The sequence below is a fragment of the Pristiophorus japonicus genome, chromosome 12, assembly GCF_044704955.1.
Source record: "Pristiophorus japonicus isolate sPriJap1 chromosome 12, sPriJap1.hap1, whole genome shotgun sequence".
Classification (NCBI taxonomy): domain Eukaryota; kingdom Metazoa; phylum Chordata; class Chondrichthyes; family Pristiophoridae; genus Pristiophorus; species Pristiophorus japonicus.
Genome location: NC_091988.1, coordinates 204,067,448 through 204,089,042, shown reverse-complemented (window position 1 = coordinate 204,089,042; position 21,595 = coordinate 204,067,448). Strand labels below are relative to the sequence as shown.

Below are 21,595 nucleotides of genomic sequence, written 5' to 3'. Positions count from 1 at the left end.
CCCTCCCACTATTTGGGGGTCTATAGTACACTCCCAACAGTGTGATCACCTCTTTATTGTTCTTCAGTTCAACCCATATGGCCTCATTTGATGATTCTTCTAACATATCATCCCTTCTCACAAATGTAATTGTTTCTTTAATCAATACCGTGACCCCCTCTTTTATCCCCCTCTCTATCCCGTCTGAAAACCCTGCAACCAGGAATGTTGAGCTACCACCCTTGCCCTTCTTTCAGCCATGTCTCAGTATTAGCTATAATATCAGACTCCCACATGTCTATCTGTATCCTCAGCTCATTTGCCTTATTCCCTAGACAATGAATTGGTTGATGCCTGCCCATCAACACTCAAGCTTTATCAGCTGATGTTATATGAACAATCAATCAACAATCCTTAATTGTCCTTGAGAGGTGGTGCAGTCCGTGTGGTGAAGGTGCTCTCACAGTGCTGTTAGGGAGGGATTTCCAGGATTTTGATCCAGCGACGATGAAGGAACGGCAATATACTTCCAGGTCAGGATGGCATGTGACTTGGAGGGGAACGTGGAGGTGATGGTGTTCCCATGCGCCTGCTGCCCTTGTCCTTCTAGGTGGTAGAGGTCACGGGTTTGGGAGGTGCTGTCAAAGAAGCCTTGGCGAGTTGCTGCAGTGCGTCTTGTAGATCATACACACTGTTGTTGGCCTGCAATTTCGAGTGCAGCATTCTACCACTGAGATTATTGGCCCCTTGGGTTAAAGGCGTCACTTACCTGGATATGGTGTCTGCCCATATGTCACCAGTTCCATTAAGAAAATCCCAAAGGACCAGACATCAGATTTTGTGGTGTATGATTCTTCCCTGAACACTTCAGGTGCTGTCCATTTAACTGCAACTTTTTCATCTGGAAGCACAAGACATTAATATTGAAATCAGTGGGACTAATTGGATATCTCTTTCAAAGAGCCGGCACAGGTATGATGGGCCAAATGACCTATAAACATAGAAAATAGGTGCAGGAGTAGGCCATTCAGCCCTTCGCACCTGCACCGCCATTCAATGAGTTCATGGCTGAACATGCAACTTCAGTACCCCATTCCTGCTTTCTCGCCATACCCCTTGATCCCCCTAGTAGTAAGGACTTCATCTAACTCCTTTTTGAATATATTTAGTGAATTGGCCTCAACAACTTTCTGTGGTAGAGAATTCCACAGGTTCACCACTCTGGGTGAAGAAGTTTCTCCTCATCTCGGTCCTAAATGGCTTACCCCTTATCCTAAGACTGTGACCCCTGGTTCTGGACTTCCCCAACATTGTGAACATTCTTCCTGCATCTAACCTGTCTAAACCCATCAGAATTTTAAATGTTTCTATGAGATCCCCTCTCATTCTTCTGAACTCCAGTGAATACAAGCCCAGTTGATCCAGTCTTTCTTGATATGTCAGTCCCGCCATCCCGGGAATCAGTCTGGTGAACATTCACTGCACTCCCTCAATAGCAAGAATGTCCTTCCTCAAGTTAGGAGACCAGAACTGTACACAATACTCCAGGTGTGGCCTCACCAAGGCCCTGTACAACTGTAGCAACACCTCCCTGCCCCTGTACTCACATCCCCTCGCTATGAAGGCCAACATGCCATTTGCTTTCTTAACCGCCTGCTGTACCTGCATGCCAACCTTCAATGACTGATGTACCATGACACCCAGGTCTCGTTGCACCTCCCCTTTTCTGTCACCATTCAGATAATAGTCTGTCTCTCTGTTTTTACCACCAAAGTGGATAACCTCACATTTATACACATTATATTTCATCTGCCATGCATTTGCCCACTCACCTAACCTATCCAAGTCACTCTGCAGCCTCATAGCATCTTCCTCGCAGCTCACACTGCCACCCAACTTAGTGTCATCCGCAAATTTGGAGATACTACATTTAATCCCCTCGTCTAAATCATTAATGTACAATGTAAACAGCTGGAGCCCCAACACAGAACCTTTGCGGTATCCCACGAGTCACTGCCTGCCATTCTGAAAAGTACCCATTTATTCCTACTCTTTGCTTCCTGTCTGCCAACCAGTTCTCAATCCACATCAGCACACTACCCCCAATCCCATGTGCTTTAACTTTGCACATTAATCTCTTGTGTGGGACCTTGTCGAAAGCCTTCTGAAAGTCCAAATACACCACATCAACTGGTTCTCCCTTGTCCACTCTACTGGAAACATCCTCAAAAAATTCCAGAAGATTTGTCAAGCATGATTTCCCTTTCACAAATCCATGCAAACTTGGACCTATCATGTCACCTCTTTCCAAATGCGCTGCTATGACATCCTTAATAATTGATTCCATCATTTTACCCACTACCGATGTCAGGCTGACCAGTCGATAATTCCCTGTTTTCTCTCTCCCTCCTTTTTTAAAAAGTGGGGTTACATTGGCTACCCTCCACTCCATAGGAACTGATCCAGAGTCTATGGAATGTTGGAAAATGACTGTCAATGCATCCGCTATTTCCAAGGCCACCTCCTTAAGTACTCTGGGATGTAGACCATCAGGCCCTGGGGATTTATCGGCCTTCAATCCCATCAATTTCCCCAACACAATTTCCCGACTAATAAGGATTTCCCTCAGTTCCTCCTCCTTATTAGACCCTCTGATCCCTTTTATATCGGAAGATTGTTTGTGTCCTCCTTAGTGAATACCGAACCAAAGTACTTGTTCAATTAGTCTGCCATTTCTTTGTTCTCCGTTATGACTTCCCCTGATTCTGACTGCAGGAGACCTACGTATGTCTTTACTAACCTTTTTCTCTTTACATATCTATAGAAGCTTTTGCAATCCGTTTTAATGTTCCCTGCAAGCTTCCTCTCGTACTCCATTTTCCCTGCCCTAATCAAACCCTTTGTCCTCCTCTGCTGAGTTCTAAATTTCTCCCAGTCCCCGGGTTCGCTGCTATTTCTGGCCAATTTGTATGCCATTTCCTTGGCTTTAATACTATCCCTGATTTCCCTTGATAGCCACGGTTGAGCCACCTTCCCTTTTTTATTTTTACGCCAGACAGACCTCCTTCTGTGCTGCACGATTCTACGATTCTATGAATGGCCCTGTTGATAGTGCAGCTGGTGGATGCATGTCGTGGTGCTACTGAGACAGACAGACGGGTGGCATCCCACCTCGCGGAAACATGGTGGCTACATCCCGACAATGGCAGGCAATGACATAAGAACATCAGAATTAGGAGCAGGAGTCGGCTATTTGGCCCCTCGAACCTGCTCCACCATTCAATAAGATCATGGCTGATCTTCGAACTCAACTCCACTTTCCTGCACTATCCCCATATCCCTTGATTCCCTTAATATCCAAAAATCTATCGATCTCAGTCTTGAATATACTCAACGACAGAGCCTCCATAGCCCTCTGGGGTAGAGAATTCTAAGATTCACCACCCTTTGAGTGAAGAAATTTTTCCTCATCTCAGTCATAAATGGCCAACCCCTTATTCTGAGACTCCCCAGCCCGGGGGAAACACCCTCCCTGCATCTACCCTGTCAAGCCCTGTAGGAATTTTGTATGTTTCAGTGAGATCACCTCTCATTCTTCTAAACTCTAGAGAATATAGGCCTTGTCAACTCAATCTCTCTCATTGGACAATCCCCCCATCCCAGGAATCAGTCTGATGAACCTTTATTTATTGTGAACCAATATTTATCCCTCAATCAACATGACAAAAAAACTGATTATCTGGTCATTATCACATTGCTGTTTGTGGGAGCTTGCTGTGCACAAATTGGCTGCCGCGTTTCCTCTATTACAACAGTGACTACACTCTAAAGGTAATTCATTGGCTGTGAAGCGCTTTGAGATGTCCAGTGATCATGACACTATATAAATCCAAGTCTTTCTTTCTTTGTCCACTCCTTCTATGGCAAGTATATCCTTCGTCAGGTAAGGAGACCCAAACTGTACACAATCCTCCAGGTGCGGTTTCACCAGGGCCCTATATAATTGCAGTAAGTCTTTACTCTTACACCCAAATCCTGTTGTAATAAAGGCCAACATACCATTTGCTTTCTTAATCACTTGCTGTACCTGCATGTTAACTTTCAGTGATTGGTGTATAAGGACACCCAGGTCCCTCTGAACACCAACATTTCCCAATCTCTCACCATTTAAACAATACTCTGCTTTTCTGTTATTCCTACCAAAGTGGATAAATTAAAATTTCTCCACATTATATTCCATTTGCCATGTTCTTGCCCTTCACTGAGCCTGTCTACATCCCCTTGAAGCCTCTTTGCATCCTCCTCACAACTTACATTCCACCTAGCTTTGTATCATCAGCAAACTTGGATATACAGGTGCAGTGGCCAAAATCCGGAGTTCTGGAATCCAGAATGTTCTGGAATCCGGACTCCGGACCGATTGGTGGCAGGGTCGTCCGGAATCCGTAAAATGTTCCGGAATCCGGACCCTGTCGACCTCGAGGAGCTGCCGCTGCCCATCCTCGGGCCTCGCTGCACCACAACTCGCCGCCGCCCGACCTCATCTCACCACCCCTCACCGCCCGACCTTGGGCCTCACCTCGCCGCTGCTGCCCAACCTCGGAACCTCCTCGCCGCCCACCCGAACACCTCCTCCACGACGGGGCCCCGCCCGACCAGCTCCTCTTAGGTGGGGCCGGCCCGAACACTTGCACAGTGACGGGGCCCCGCCCGACGACCTCATTGCCCGGTGAGCATCACACACCCACCCCTTCTGACGTTCCGAAATCTGGAAATACCCGAACCTGGGCTCGGGTGTTTCCGGATTCGCAATGTCAGAAAGATGTTCCAAAGTTCGGCAAAATGAAAGCTCCGGAACGGCCTCGGTCACGAGGGTTCTGGATTCGGGGCGCTGCACCTGTATTACATTTGGTCCCCTCATCTAAATCATTGATTTGGATTGTGAATAGCTGGGGTCCAAGCACCATTCCTTGCGACACCCCACTAATTACAGCCTGCCAACCTGAAAATGAGCCGTTTATTCCTACTCTCTGTTTCTGTCCATTAACCAATCCTCAATCCATGCTAGTATATTACCCCCAATCCCATGAGCCCTCATTTTGTTTAATAACCTCTTGTGTGGCACCTTATCGAATGCCTTCTGAAAATCCAAATACACCTCATCCACTGGTTCCCCTTATCCTGCCAGTTACAACAGATTTGTCAAACTTGATTTTCTTTTCATAAATCTGTAATGACTCTGACCAATCCTATTATTCTTTTCTAAGTTCCCTGTTACCATGTCCATTATAATAGAATCTAGCATTTTCCCTACTACTGATGTCAGTAGTTCCCCGTTTTCTCTCTCCCTCTTATCTTAAATAGTGGGATTACATTTGTTACCTTCCAATCCGCGGGAACCGTTCTAGAGTTTACGGAATTTTGGAAGATGACAACCAATGCATCCACTATCTCTATAGCCACCTCTTTCAAAACCCTAGGATGTAGGCCATCAGGTCCAGGGGATTTATCGGCTTTCAGTCCCATTAATTTCTCCAGTACTATTTTTTTTATTAATGCCAGTTTCTTTCAGTTCCTCATTCAGTTCCTCATTCTTGCTCGACCCTTCTCCACTATTTCCGGGAGGTTTTTTGCATCTTTCTCCATGAAGACAGACACAAAGTATTTGTTTAATTTCTCTGCCATTTCCTTATTCCCCATTATAATTTCTCCTGTCTCAGCCTGTAAGGGACCCACATTTACTTTCACTAACCTTTTCCTTTTTACATACCTATAGAAGCTTTTATAGTCTGTTTTTATGTCTCTCGCTAGTGTACTCTTCTCTTTATTAATTGCTTGGTACTCCTTTGCTGAATTCTAAAATCCTCTCAAACCTCAGACTTACTGCCCTTTTTGACTTACTGCCCTGTTACCGTAGCAATGTCCATTCCTCCCCCTCCCACCCACCCCCGGGAGCGGCACGTTGAGTCGAGCGGTAGGGCCAATTTAAAATGCAAATTGGGGGTCCCATGGATGAAAGAAAGAACTTGCATTTCTGCAACCCCTTTCACGATGTCCTAAAGCGCTTCACAGCTAATGAAGTACTTTTGGAGTGTAGTCGCTGTTGTAATGTGGGGAACGCGGCAGCCAACTTGCGCACAGCAAGCTCCCACAAACAGCAATGTGTTAATGACCACATAATCTTTTTTTTTTAGTAATGTTGGCATAAAATGGAGCGGCAGCAAACTGAATAACGACCCCCTTTTCCACAGGGTGTGGATGGAAAGAAAGACTTGGGTTTATATAGCACCTTTTTATGACCACCGGACGTCTCAAAGCACTTTACTGCCAATGAAGTACTTTTGGAGAGTAGTCACTGTTGTACTGTAGGAAGGATAAATATTGGCCAGGACACCGGGGAGAACTCCTTTGCTCTTCTTTGAAATAATGCCATGGGATCTTGGTTTAACGTCTCACCTGAAAGACGTCACGTCCGAAAATGCGGTGCTCCCTCAGCACTGCACTCGGAGTGTCAGCCTAGGTTTTTGTGCTCAAGTCTCTGGAGTGGGACCTGAATCCATGGCCTTGTGACTCAGAGGCGAGAGTGCTGCCCACTGAGCCACGGCTGACCCAGGTGGCAATAGTTAGTGTGTGACCCTAGGCACTCAATGTCATTTAGGTATTTGACCATTGTAGGCCTCACATCCTGATCCTACCTTTGCTGATCTTCACACAAGGGCACTTTCCAGCAGGGTGCATGGCCAATCAGGAGCAGGAAGCCTGGGTGATTTATGTTCCTCTGCCTTGCTCAAGGGTGCTGAGGTTAGCTTCGCCTCTGTACCTAAGCCCTAGCTGGAGTCGGGTAACCCAGCACCGAGCGGAGATAAAACCTGGAATTTCTTCATCTGCGGGGGTCAGCTATGCATTGGATACATTTTCTAAGCTTCTTTATTATCCAGAGCATGTTTCTGATCTTCCATTAAATAATCTCAGTGGCATGTACCTTTGAGGAGGAGGTGTCTGTGGCCTTCGAGTTTCTGAGTTAGGCTGAAATCTCCAATCTTGCACTCCAGTGTGTCAGACAGAAGAATGTTGGCTGACCTCAGATCCCGATGCACGTAACCGTTCTCTTCCATATAAATCATTCCATCCACAACCTGCTGAAAAGGAGGCCGTTATTCAGTTTGCTTTCACTCCATTTTCTCCCACAGTGTCCCGTTCAACCAGAAGGCTGCCGCACTTCACCCAGGTATGAGAAACACTTGCCTGTGTTGCAAAGTCAATCAGCAGCACCACCTCCAACTGCCTGCCTAGATCGCTCCTTAAGTAACTGTTTAGATTCCCTTCAGAAAAAAGAGATCTGTTATCACAAGTGTGATCATTCTCCTTGTTTAAAGTGCTGACTTTAGACTGATTGGCACTTGAACCAAATTCCCCCGCCCCCCCTGGGTCCTGGTACATTGAAATAGAAAAGAAAGACTTGCATTTAGATATCACCTTATTTCTGTAGTGCCCCCCACCTCCCCCCACTGGCAGGGTTGTGTAATTACAGTGTGACAAGTTTACATACACATTTGCCATTCTAAATGTAGACATTGAAATTTATCATGGAAATATATAAAATTAAAGACAGAATGTATACAACTTTAAAATGGAGACTGAATTACACCTGATATTAACCCTCATCGATTAACCCCAGTTCACCTGAAAACTACACTCAGTCTTGACTCCCTGTGTATAAATACACGGAGGGTCGACTGGTAAGAAATAGTTTTTGAAGATGGCAAAAATTCTGAAGATTATGAAGATGATTTTGTGCTTTAATTCGTCGTTAATCTGTGGGAAAATGGGGCAGGTTTGTTTGAGCCAAACTATCTTTGTCCTGTTCCTAAAAACCCCAAGGTTCATAGTTTGGGGCAATGATGGGGGTGGTGAGCGGGACAGTGGGTGAGCACACAGTTCTTTCACCTTACGGTCATGGGTTCAAATCCAGCCCTGACTTTTAAGACAAGTGTAGCTTTTTGTGGCAGATGCAATCCTTCAGTCCGTTAAATATAGAAGCTGATCAGGTTATCTTGCTGGATCTTGCTGTGTTCAGTATCTGATAGGCCGATCTATTTCACACTTGTGTCAGTATTTCTGCCAGAATTCATCCTTTTTTCTTCAGTTCATCAAGAGTGGAGATAATAACTTCCTGGGATTCCATTGACCCACAGAAATTAAATGTCCAACATCCTGTGCTACTGTCGTCAAGGAAATATTGGCTAGAATGGCCGTGATGATTCAGTCCTTTATAAACGAGCCACAAGTAATGAGTGTCTGGGCAACTGTAAGTAGAGATTTAATTTCTGTGGAATTATGGAAAACCTCGAAGATTATTATTTTTTAATTAATTCTTGGGATGTGGGTGTCATTGACAAAGCAGACATTTATTGCCCATCCCTAATTGCCCTTGAGAAGGTGGTGGTGAGTCGCCTTCTTGAACTGCTGCAGTCCGTGTGGTGAAGGTGCTCCCACAGTGCTGTTAGGGAGGGAGTTCCAGGTCGGGATGGTGTGTGACTTGGAGGGGAACTTGGAGATAGTGATGCTCCCATGCGCCTGCTGCCCTTGTCCCTCTAGGTGGTGACGGTCGCGGGTTTGTTTGGGAGGTGCTGCCGAAGGTGCTTTGGCGAGTTGGTCTCCATCATTGAATTGAGTTACTTTTAGTTTTCTCCCATTTTTCATCAGACTGTGTGTTTTTTTTGTTCGGGTTCAGTTCTACTGGTGTGGGGGCCCTCTGTTACCTCACACAATTGGCTATTCCTCAAGTGGAGGCCTAGAAAGTGGGCACTGGGAGACTATCCAACCATGGGGAGAGGCACCAGAGCCAGGTTCAATTGTGCCATTACCTGACATTAGATCAAAAGAACTAGAGGGAAAATGAGGAGTGATTTCTTCACGCATACAGTCGATAAGATCTGGAACGCACTACTTGAAAGGGCATTGGAAGCAGATTCTATAGGAACATTCAAAAGGGAATTGGACAATTACAGAAGAGGACTCATTTGCAGGGTTCTGGGAGAAGCTGGGGTGTAGAACCTTCAAAGAGCTGGCACATGGTTTCAGGCCGAATGGTCTCCTGTGCTATGAACATCCAAACTCAAGCACTTCTAAGGGAGGATCAACGAATGATGATTAGCAGATCTTCCTCCTGCCTAATGTGCTCCCTGGCTCAGCACAGGCCAGGGATAGACCTTGGTCCACACGCCTGAGTACCACCCCAGGCAGCACACGTGGCACCTGGATATTAGAACGTCCGAGCCTACCAGAGGACTTCCGGTGTTACCTTGGCTCATGAACTCGGTGATGATGAGCATGGGCTCGGATCGTGTCACCACTCCGAGAAGCTGCACCAGGTGATCGTGCCGAAGAGCTTTCCGAATGCTGACCTCTTTGAGGAAGGAGTCGGCTGTGGTGCTTTCCGCATTCCATACCTTCACAGACACTCTGAGACAGCTGTTGTTCAAAGCTAAATAAATAAATAAATAAAGAGTTATTTAAACATTCATATAGCACCTTTCACCACCTTGGGATGTCCCAAAGCACTTTATAGCCAATGAAGTACTTTTTGAAGTGTAGTCACTGTTGTAATGTGGGAAACACCAGCCAATTTGCGCACAGCAAGCTCCCACAAACAGCAATGTGATAAGGACCAGATAATCGGTGTTACTGATGTTGGCTGAGGGATTAATATTGGCTGAGGACACCGGGGAGAACTCCCCTGCTCTTCAAAATTGTGCTATGGGATCTTTTACGTCCACCCTCGAGACCAGACGGGGCCTCGGTTTAACGTCTCATCTGAAAGACGGCACCTCCGACAGAGCAGCACTCCCTCAGCTCTGTACTGGGAGTGTTAGCTTCGATTTTGTGCTCAAGTTGCTGGACCAAGACTTGAACCCACGGCCTTTTGACTGAGGCGTGAGTGCTACCCACTGACACCTGCCTGACACGGTTAGAACAAAGTGCAGAAGATACATCATCACACAAAGAGTCATAGGCTGTGGGATTCACTCCCAGCGTCAGAGGCTGAGGCAGGAACTGTGTCAACATTCAGGATTAGATTGGAGAGGCGGATAAAGGAAAAAGGGTTGAAGGGATATGGGAACAGGGTGAGTAAATGTGATTAGAAATATTTGACATGGACTAGATGGACCGAATGGTTTATTTCCACAGTAAAACGTCCCAAGGTGCTTCACAGCTGTGTTATCAAACAAAAGTTGACACCGAGCCACATAAGGAGATATTAGGGCAGGTAAAACAGATGGGTTTTAAGGAGCGTCTTAAAGAAAGAAAGAGAGGTAGAAAGGCGGAAAGTTTTAGGGAGGGAATTCCAGAGCTTCGGGCCCAGGCTGCCGCAGGCAATGGTGGAGCGATGGAATTCAGGGATGCATAAGAGGCCAGAATTGAAGGAGCGCAGAGATCTCAGAGGGTTGTGGGACTGGAAGAAGTTACAGAGATAGGGAGGGCTGAGGCCATGGGGGGGATTTGAAAATAAGGATGAAAATGTTAAAATCGAGGTGTTGCCGACTGGGAGCCATCGTAGGTCAGCGTGCACAGGGGGTGATGGGTGAACGGGACTTGGAGCGAGTTACGGTACGGCACCAAAGTTTTGGATGTAGATAGTAGGCAATAGGAACACATTCTAAAATATAAGAAGCTCGTAGCACCACCAGGAGCGAGCAGAGAGAGAGAGAGTAGCTGAGGGGTACAGCAGTGCAGTGGTTATATTCCTGGACTAATAATCCAGAGAAAATGAGTTCAAATCCCATCTTGGCAGTTTCAGAATTTGGATTCACTTTAAAAAAATCTAGAAATAAAAATCTGGTATCAGTAAAAGTGACCATGAAGCTATTGAACTGTCGTGAGAACCAGTTCATTAATGTCCTTTAGGGAATGAAACCTGCTGTCCTGACCCAGTCAGGGCCTATATGTGACTCCAGTCCCACAGTAACGCGGTTGACTCTTAAATGCTCTCTAAAGTGGCTTACTGAGCCCCACATTAGTATCAAACCCACAGTGATTCAAGAAGAAAGTGGGGTCAAAACAGAAAAAAAAATAGTAAAAAAACACATTTTAAAGCTCTTTATCTGAATGCACGCAGTATTCGTAACAAAATAGATGAGTTGACGGCACAAATAGATATAAATGGGTATAATCTAATATCCATTACAGAAACGTGGTTTGCAGGACTGGGAACTAAATATTCAGGGGTATTTGACAATTCGGAAGGGCAGACAGAAAGGAAAAGAAAGTGGGGTAGCACTGTTAATAAAGGATGAGATCAGTGCGTGAGTGAGAAACAATATTGGCTCAGAGGATCAAGATGTTGAATCAGTTGGGTGGAGATAAGGAATAATAAGGGAAAAAGTTGCTGGTGGGTGTAGTCCATAGGCCCCCTAACAGTAGCTACACTGTTGGACAGAGTATAAATCAAGAAATAATGGAGGCTTGTAAAAAAGGAACGGCAATAATCATGGGCGATTTTAACCTTCATATTGATTGGACAAAGCAAATTGGCCAAGGCAGCCTTGAGGAAGAGTTCATAGAGTGTATCCGGGATGGTTTCCTTGAACAGTATGTTGTGGAACCAACCAGGGAGCAGGCTATCTTAGATCTGGTCCTGTGTAATGAGACAGGATTAATAAATGATCTTGTAGTAAAGGATCCTCCAGGAAGGATGGTTGAATTTCAAATTCATATGGAGGGTGAGAAAGTTGGATCTCAAACCAGTGTCCTAAGCTTAAACAAAGGAGACTACAAAGGTCTGAAGGCAGAATTGGCTAAAGTGGACTGGGAAAATAGATTAAAGTGTGGTACGATTGATGAGCAATGGCAGACATTTAAGGAGATATTTCATAACTCTTAACAAAAATATATCCCAATGAGAAGGAAAGACTAAGAGAAGGGATAACCATCCGTGGCTAACTAAGGAAATAAGGAATGGTATCAAATTGAAAACAAGGGCATATAAAGTGGCCAAGACTACTGGGAGGCCAGAGGATTGAGAAACTTAAAAGTTAGCAAAGAACGACTAAAAAAATGATTAAGAAATGGAAGGTAGATTATGAAAGCAAACTAGCACGAAATATAAAAACATAGAAAGAGTTTCTACAGGTACATAAAAAGGAAAAGAGTGGCTAAAGTAAATGTTGGTCCCCGAGAGGATGAGACTGGGAATTAATAATGGGGAACAGAGAAATGGCAGAGACGTTGAACAAATATTTTGTATCAGTCTTCACGGTAGAAGACACTAAAAACATCTCAATAGTGGGTAATCAAGGGGTTATAGGGAGAGAGGAATTTAATACAATCACTGTCACTAATGAAGTAGTACTCGGTAAATTAATGGGACTAAAGGCGGACAAGTCCCCGAGACCTGATGGCCTGCATCCTAGGGTCTTAAAAGAAGTGGCTGCAGAGATAGTGGATGCACTGGTTGTAATCTACCAAAATTCCCTGGATTCTGGGACGGTCCCAGCGGATTGGAAAACCGCAAATGTAACGCCCCTATTTAAAAACGAAGACAGACAGAAAGCAAGAAACTATAGACCAGTTAGCCTAACATCTGTGGTTGGGAAAATGCTGGAGTCCATTATTAAAGAAGCAGTAGCAGGACATTTGGAAAAGCATGATTCAATCAAGCAGAGTCAACGTGGTTTTATGAAAGGGAAATCATGTTTGACAAATTTGCTGGAGTTCTTTGAGGATGTAACGAGCAGGGTGGATAAGGGGGAACCAGTGGATGTGGTGTATTTGGATTTCCAGAAGGCATTTGATAAGGTGCCACATAAAAGGTTACTGCGCAAGATAAAAGTTCACGGGGTTAGGGGTAATATATTAGCATGGATAGAGGATTGGCTAACTAACAGAAAACAGAGAGCCGGGATAAATGGGTCATTTTCTGGTTGGCAACCAGTAACTAGTGGGGTGCCGCAGGGATCGGTGCTGGAACCCCAACTATTTACAATCTATATTAATGACTTGAATGAAGAGACCGAGTGTAATGTAACCAAGTTTGCTGATGATACAAAGATGGGTGGGAGAGCAAATTGCAAGGAGGACACAAAAAATCTGCAGAGGGATATAGACAGGCTAAGTGAGTGGGCAAAAATTTGGCAGATGGAGAATAATGTGGGAAAATGTGAGGTTATCCACTTTGGCAGAAAAAATAGAAATGCAAATTATAATATAAATGGAGAAAAATTGCCAAGTGCTGCAGTACAGAGGGACCTGGGGGTCCTTGTGCATGAAACACAAAAAGTTAGTATGCAGGTACAGCAAGTAGGAAGGCAAATAGAATGTTGGCCTTTATTGTAAGGGGGAGAGAGTATAAAAGCAGAGAAGTCCTGCTACAACTGTACAGGGTATTGGTGAGGCCACACCTGGAGTACTGCGTACAGTTTTGGTCTCCGTATTTAAGGAAGGATATACTTGCATTGGAGGCTGTTCAGAGAAGGTTCACTAGGTTGATTCCTGAGATGAGGGGGTTGACTTATGAAGATAGGTTGAATAGATAGGTTGGGCCTATACTCATTGGAGTTCAGAAGAATGAGAAGTGATCTTATCGAAACATGTAAGATAATTAGTGAGCTCGAGAAGGTGGATGCAGAGAGGATATTTATACTCATAGGGGAAACTAAAACTAGGGGATATAGTCTTAGAATAAGGGGCCTCCCATTTAAAACTGAGCTGAGGAGGAATTTCTTCTTTGACCATTGTAAATCTGTGGAATTCTCTGCCCCAGAGAGCTGTGGCGGCTGGGTCATTGAATATATTTAAGGCGGAGATAGACAGATTTTTGAGCGATAAGGGAGTAAAGAGTTACGGGGAGCGGGCGGGGAAGTGCAGTCCATGATCCGACCAGCCATGATCTTATTGAATGGCTGAGCAGGCCTGAAGGGCCAAATGGTCGACTCCTGCTCCTCTTTCTTATGTTATTATGTTCTTATGAAGGCCCACCACCAGCTTCTCAGAGCAAGTAGGCGTTGCCAGCGATGCCCACATCCTGAGAATGAATTTTTAAAAATTTAAGGCAAGACCCTAATTGTGTAAAGCTTTACATACTCATCCTCGCCTCGCGAAGATGTCCAATTTCAAGTTTGCTTTCCAATGTAATGGACGTTCTTGGAATCTCAAAGTCATCAGCTTCTGAGACATTTTTAGTCTTCTTTTTGAACGAGGGGCTTGCCAGTCTTTGGCACAGACCATCCGCATCTCCTGAGGAGATAAGTTCAGTTCAGACATGTTAGCTGCCTTGATGGTGCAACGCTTGGTCTCTCAGACACCACAACACACTTCCTGTACACTTCCTGTACACGGGGAAACTCCAACTAACATTTACTCTGCAGCTCCCCCTGATGGCCCAATTGGCAATAGCATTGAGTGGAGTGAGCGCTTGGCTCAGTGGGTGGCACACTCACCTCTGCGCCAGTAGATCGTGGGTTCAAGCCCCACTCCAGAAACTTGAGCACAGATTACGAGGCTGAGTCTCCAGTACGGAGGGAGCGCTGCACCGTCGGATATGCTGTCTTTCAGATGAGACATTAAACCCACGCCCTGTCTACTCTCTCAGGTGGATGTAAAAGATCCCACGGCACCATTTAGAAGAAGAGCAGGGGAGTTAACCCCGGTGTTCCGGACCAATATTTATTCCTCAATCAACATCGCTAAAACAGATTATCTGGTCATTATCACATTGCTGCTTGTGGGAGCTTGCTGTGTGCAAATTATCTGCCATGTTTTCTACATTACAACAGTGACTACACTTCAAAAGTACTTCATTGGCTGCAAAGCACTTTGGGACGTCTTGAGGTCATGAACGGTGCTTTATAAATGCAAGTCTTTTCTTTTTGGGAGGCAAGATATTAAACCAAGGTCCCCATCTGTCTGTTTAAATGGATATAAAAAATCCCGCGGTACTTTGAACGGGACCAGGGGAGTTCTCCTGGTGTCCTGGCCAATATTTATACCTTAACTAACATCACCAACACAGATTAACTGGTGATTTATCTCACTGCTGTTTATGGGAACTGGCTGTGTGCAAATTGGCTGGAAATTTTACATAACAGCGACTATCCTTCAAAAGTTCTTCATTGGCTGTGGAGTGCTTGGGGACATCCTGAGGATGTGAAAGTCGCTATACAAACACAGGTTCTTCCTTAAAATTTTCTCCGTGACCCCCCAATGGCTCTGTTAGGAGGACGGAGTTGAGCCAAGAGACTAGGAAAGTCCCAGTTCCGCCCTGGACAGTGGTTATCTCATCTCAGGCAGCAGAAGGACTCCAAGTGACCTCGGCACCAGTAAGGGGAAAAATTAGCCCTGATCGCTATGCAGAAGTGTGCTGTGTGGGCATCAGGGTTAGCCCGCCAGTGGTTGCTCACCCCCGGACCCCCTCCCCCACCCACCACTTCCCCTCCCCCTCCTCCCACCCCCCCCTTCCCCCTCGTGCCTCCCACCTCCCCTCCCTGACCAAAGATCAACCAGCACAATGTCCAGGTCAAAGTGCGTGGAATGACCACCTCTGAGCGAGGAGCCCATGGCCGCGACTGGCTCCCAAACGAGCCATCCACCAACGAGAGTCAGCAGTGAGATTTAGGAGTGGATAGTTTAGGTGGGAAGGAAATAAACCAGGCAAATGAAAAGTTGAAGAGGTGTTCAGCTCAGAGCAGTAGTAAATGTGAGTGGTGTGATACTGGGCCATTGAGGAGGGACCCAGGCTCAATCCCCAGTTCACAGACTCATACACACAGAGGCTGTTCAGCCCATCGTGCCTGTACCATCTCTTTGAAAGAGCTGTCCAATTAAAAGACTAGCATTTGTACAGCACTTTTCACAACCTCAGGACGCTCCAAAACACTTTACAGCCAATGAAGTACTTTTGAAGTGTAGTCACTGTTATAATGTGGGAAACATGGCAGCCAATTTGAGCACAGCAAGCTCCCAGAAACAGCAATGTGATAATGGCCAGACAATCAGTTTTTAAGTGATGTTGATTGAGGGATAAATATTGGCCCCAGGGCACCGGGGATAATTCCCCTGCTCTTCTTCAAAATAGTGCCGTGGGATCTTTTACATCCAGCCGAGAGGGGAGATTGACCCTTTTGAGTACTAAATGTCTTTTGGAACTTGCAGGTTTATTAACTATCAAAAATGATTTTTCTTTACACTGTCTTATTATAAGAGTCACCCAAACTGACAGCACCTGTACTTGATTCCCACTAGCCATTATGCTTCTTCAGAAAAGGCAAGCAAGACCAAAGCTTACCGTGGTAATACTTGACTAACTCCTGTAGGGTGATGAACTTGACTCGTGAATTGATGTAATAGCCACTGGGACTGGTTGATATTTTGTAATGCATCACTCTGACATCCAGCTTGGGATCCCAATGTTTCACCAACAGAGCATAGCAACCTAATGCAACAACGGCAAGAGAAATGTTTCAGGAGATTGGAGAAACCTGTTTCAGATCCCCAAATGCATCTTCATCACCAGTTCCATGCTCACCTCACCCCCACTTCCTGTTCCAATATCTTCCGCCTGTTTTCCCTTGCCGTGGTCGGACACCAATGGCATGCTTGGCGAGCACTTTCCCTTTCTGTCTTCTTCCCCCTCTCTGCAGTGTCTGACATTGTTGACCATTCCATCCTCCTGCGCCATCTCTCCCTCGCATGGTCTAATCCTACCGTTTGTCTATGTCGTTTGTCCCCACTGACCAACTGTGGCCCCTCATTCCTTCTCTTCATTTACAAATCCCTTCCTGGGACTCACCCTCCCTACCTTCCTTCCATGCCCAGCTCACACCCTCTGCCGCCCCAATTCTGGCCTCAGGTGCAACGTCCTTGTGCCTGCCACACCATCAGTGCAGGAATGTTTTTTATTGCCCGATGATTTATCTCCTGCATGTTGCTGGCAGCAGTGCCCTGGAGATTCACCTTCAATTCCTGGAGACTCCCAAGGGCAGTCCTGGAGGGTGGGAAACCCTAGCTGTTACCTCTCTGCACTTCCCCTAACTCTCTGCTTCAGCTCGGTATCCATTCTGCTGATCCGTAATGTGTATTGTGATGATTCCTGCACTAACCGCTGGCTGTTGTTACCCCAAACTCTCCTGACTCTGAACACGTCCCTTTCACCCATCGCCCCGTGCTCGCTGACCTGCTCTGATTTCCTGTTTGCATTTCACGTATTTCTGAATAGCTTAACTCAAAAACTGGACTGTGCACATCTCGATGAATCCTGATCCAAAATCCATACTCGGGTGGATTGTACGTTGGTTGTGGAACGAGTGGGTTTGTTGGGCTGATGGCCTTTCTTGGTCTGTGGTTTGATTGGTCTTATTGAGGCTCAGATACCAGGCAGACAGAATTAGCCCTTTAATACAATCTGAGAATTCCCTGAAACAATGTCTTCCTGCGTCAATCATTTAGCTGACTGGATCGGTCATAAAACATGCATCAAAAACACAGACTGCATCCATTACACCATGTAATAAATAATAACTTTATGGTGGGGCGGGCAATAATTAAGGGAATAATGGAGGCATGTGAAAAAGGAACGGCAGTAGTCATGGGGGATTTTAACCTATATATCGATTGGTCAACTCAAATCGCACAGGGTAGCCTGGAGGAGGAATTCATAGAATGCATATGGGATTGTTTCTTAGAACAGTATGTTACAGAACCTACAAGGGAGCAAGCTATCTTAGATCTGGTCCTGTGTAATGAGACAGGAAAAATAAACGATCTCCGAGTAAAAGATCCTCTCGAAATGAGTGATCACAGTATGGTTGAATTTGTAATACAGATTGAGGGTGAGGAAGTTGTGTCAGAAACGAGCGTACTATGCTTAAACAAAGGGGACTACAGTGGATGAGGGCAGAGTTGGCTAAAGTAGACTGGAAACACAGACTAAACGGTGGCACAATTGAGGAACAGTGGAGGACTTTTAAGGAGCTCTTTCATAGTGCGCAACAAAAATATATTCCAGTGAAAAAGAAGGGTGGTAAGAGAAGGGATAACCAGCCGTGGATAACCAAGGAAATAAAGGAGAGTATCAAATCAAAGACCAATGCGTATAAGGTGGCCAAGGTTAGTGGGAAACTAGAAGATTGGGAAAATTTTAAACAACAGCAAAGAATGTCTAAAAAAGCAATAAAGAAAGGAAAGATAGATTACGAAGGTAAACTTGCGCAAAACATAAATACAGACAGTAAAACCTTTTACAGATATATAAAACGGAAAAGAGTGACTGAAGTAAATGTTGGTCCCTTAGAAGATGAGAAGGGGGATTTAATAATGGGAAATGTGGAAATGGCTGAGACGTTAAACAATTATTTTGCTTCGGTCTTCACAGTGGAAGACACAGAAACCATGCCAAAAATTGCTGGTCACAGAAATGTGGGGAGGGAGGACCTTGAGACAATCACTATCACTAGGGGGGTAGTGCTGGACAGGCTAATGGGACTCAGGGGAGACAAGTCCCCTGGTCCTGATGAAATGCATCCCAGGGTATTAAAAGAGATGGCAGAAGTTATAGCAGATGCATTCGTTATAATCTACCAAAATTCTCTGGACTCTGGGGAGGTACCAGCGGATTGGAAAGCAGCTAATGTAACGCCTCTGTTTAAAAAAGGGGGCAGACAAAAGGCAGGTAACTATAGGCGGGTTAGTTTAATATCTGTAGTGGGGAAAATGCTTGAAACTATCATTAAGGAAGAAATAGCGGGACATCTAGATAGGAATAGTGCAATCAAGCAGACGCAGCATGGATTCATGAAGGGGAAATCATGTTTAACTAATTTACTGGAATTCTTTGAGGATATAACGAGCATGGTGGATAGAGGTGTACCGATGGATGTGGTGTATTTAGATTTCCAAAAGGCATTCGATAAGGTGCCACACAAAAGGTTACTGCAGAAGATAGAGGTACGCGGAGTCAGAGGAAATCTATTAGCATGGATAGAGAATTGGCTGGCGAACAGAAAGCAGAGAGTCGGGATAAATGGGTCCTTTTCGGGTTGGAAATCGGTGGTTAGTGGTGTGCCACAGGGATCGGTGCTGGGACCACAACTGTTTACAATATACATAGATGCCCTGGAAGAGGGGACAGAGTGTAGTGTAACAAAATTTGCAGATGACACAAAGATTAGTGGGAAAGCGGGTTGTGTAGAGGACACAGAGAGGCTGCAAAGAGATTTGGATAGGTTAAGCGAATGGGCTAAGGTTTGGCAGATGGAATACAATGTTGGAAAGTGTGAGGTCATCCACCTTGGGGGAAAAAAAACAGTAAAAGGGAATATTATTTGAATGGGGAGAAATTACAACATGCTGAGGTGCAGAGGGACCTGGGGGTCCTTGTGCATGAATCCCAAAAAGTGAGTTTGCAGGTGTAGCAGGTAATCAGGAAGGCGAATGGAATGTTGGCCTTCATTGCGAGAGGGATGGAGTACAAAAGCAGGGAGGTCCTGTTGCAACTGTATACGGTATTGGTAAGGCCGCACCTGGAGTACTGCGTGCAGTTTTGGTCACCTTACTTAAGGAAGGATATACTGGCTTTGGAGGGGGTACAGAGACGATTCACTAGGCTGATTCCGGAGATGAGGGGGTTACCTTATGATGATAGATTGAGTAGACTGGGTCTTTATTCGTTGGAGTTCAGAAGGATGAGGGGTGATCTTATAGAAACATTTAAAATAATGAAAGGGATAGACAAGATAAGAGGCGGAGAGGTTGTTTCCACTGGTCGGGGAGACTAGAACTAGGGGGCACAGCCTCAAAATACGGGGGAGCCAATTTAAAACCGAGTTGAGAAGGAATTTCTTCTCCCAGAGGGTTGTGAATCTGTGGAATTCTCTGCCTAAGGAAGCAGTTGAGGCTAGCTCATTGAATGTATTCAAGTCACAGATAGCTAGATTTTTAACCAATAAGGGATTTAAGGGTTACGGGGAGCGGGAGGGTAAGTGGAGCTGAGTCCACGGCCAGATCATCCATGATCGTATTGAATGGCGGAGCAGGCTCGAGGGGCTAGATGGCCTACTCCTGTTCCTAATTCTTATGTTCTTATGTTCTTATGTGGATTGGGGCCACTATCAAACTAACGTGTGTAACTGCACAACAGAGGATATTGTTCTAAGCCAACACAATCACCAACAACAACTGACATTTATATAGCGCCTTTAACTCCGTAAAACATCCCAAGGAGCTTTACAGGAGCGATTATTAAACAAAATTTGACACCGAGCCACATAAGGAGATATTAACGCTGATGACCAAAAGCTTGATCAAAGAGGTAGATTTTAAGCAGCGTCTTAAAGGAGGAGAAAAAAAGAAAGACTTAGATTTATATCACAATTTTCATGACTACCGGACGTCTCAAAGTCCTTCACAGCCAATGGAGTACTGTTGGAGTGCAGTTACTGTTGTAATGTAGGAAATGCGGCAGCCAATTTGCACACAAGCAAGCTCCCACAGACAGCAGTGTGATAATGACCAGTTATTCTGGCACCAATCTTATGGTCTACGTCATCATCATCATCGGCAGTCCCTCGGAATCGAGGAAGACTTGCTTCCACTTTTATCATGAGTTCTTAGGTGGCTGAACAGTCCAATATGAGAGCCACAGTCCCTGTCACAGGTGGGACAGATATTTGTTTAGGGAAGGAGTGGGTAGGACTGGTTTGCCGCACGCTCTTTCCGCAGCCTGCGCTTGATTTCTGCATGCTCTCGGCGACTAGATTCGAGGTGCTCAGTGCCCTCCCGGATGCTCTTCCTCCACTTAGGGCGGTCTTTGGCCAGGGACTCCCAGGTGTCAGTGGGGATGTTGCACTTTTATCAGGGAGGCTTTGAGAGTGTCCTTGTAATATTTCTGCTGCCCACCTTTGGCTCATTTGCTGTGAAGGAGCTTCACATAGAGCGCTTGCTTTGGGAGTCTCGTGTCTGGCATGCGAACTATATGGCCTGCCCAGCAGAGCTGATCAAGTGTGGTCAGTGCTTCAATGCTGGGGCTGTTGGCCTGGTCAAGGATGCTAATGTTGGTGCGTTTGTCCTCCCTGGGGATTGTCCTCCCAGGGGATTTGTAGGATCTTGCGGAAATATCGTTGGTGGTATTTCTCCAGTGGCTTGAGGTGTCTACTGTACATGGTCCATGCTTCTGAGCCATACAGGAGGCGGGTATTACCATGAGCTTGGTGACAGTTTTGAGGGCCTGGTCTTCGAACACTTTTCCTCAGGCGGCCGAAGGCTGCACTGGCGCACTGGAGGTAGTGTTGGATCTCGTCATCAATGCCTGCTCTTGTTGATAGTAGGCTCCCGAGATAAGGGAAGTTGTCCATGTTGTCCAGGGCCGTGCCATGAATTTTGATGACTGGGGGCAGAGCTGTGCGGTGAGGACAGGCTGGTGGAGGACCTTTGTCTTACTGATGTTTAGCGTAAGGCCCATGCTTTCGTACGCCTCAGTAAATACGTCGACTATGTCCTGGAGTTAAGCCTCTGTATGTGTGCAGACACAGGCGTCTACAGGGCAGTAGTGATACCTGCCCTCCAAAATGGGTCAGAGACGTGGTCCCTATACAGCAGACATCTCAAAGCGCTGGAGAAGTACCAC

At 45.6% G+C, this 21,595-nt stretch overlaps 1 protein-coding gene across 5 annotated transcripts in view; it reads right to left on the bottom strand.

Annotated features, from left to right (window-relative positions):
- Nucleotides 1-21,595, bottom strand: part of LOC139277674 (tyrosine-protein kinase HCK-like) — a 71,924-nt gene that overhangs the window by 5,963 nt on the left and 44,366 nt on the right. For 3 of the 5 annotated variants that reach the window (XM_070896476.1, XM_070896478.1, XM_070896479.1), the window contains 6 exons: nt 16,262-16,408; nt 14,062-14,214; nt 9,284-9,466; nt 7,225-7,301; nt 6,962-7,115; nt 749-880 (listed from right to left, as the gene is read on the bottom strand). In XM_070896476.1, the coding sequence (XP_070752577.1) occupies nt 749-880; nt 6,962-7,115; nt 7,225-7,301; nt 9,284-9,466; nt 14,062-14,214; nt 16,262-16,408 (846 nt within the window). The remainder of the gene's footprint in view (nt 1-748; nt 881-6,961; nt 7,116-7,224; nt 7,302-9,283; nt 9,467-14,061; nt 14,215-16,261; nt 16,409-21,595) is intronic. The other 2 variants (XM_070896477.1, XM_070896480.1) reach the window with 2 other exon arrangements.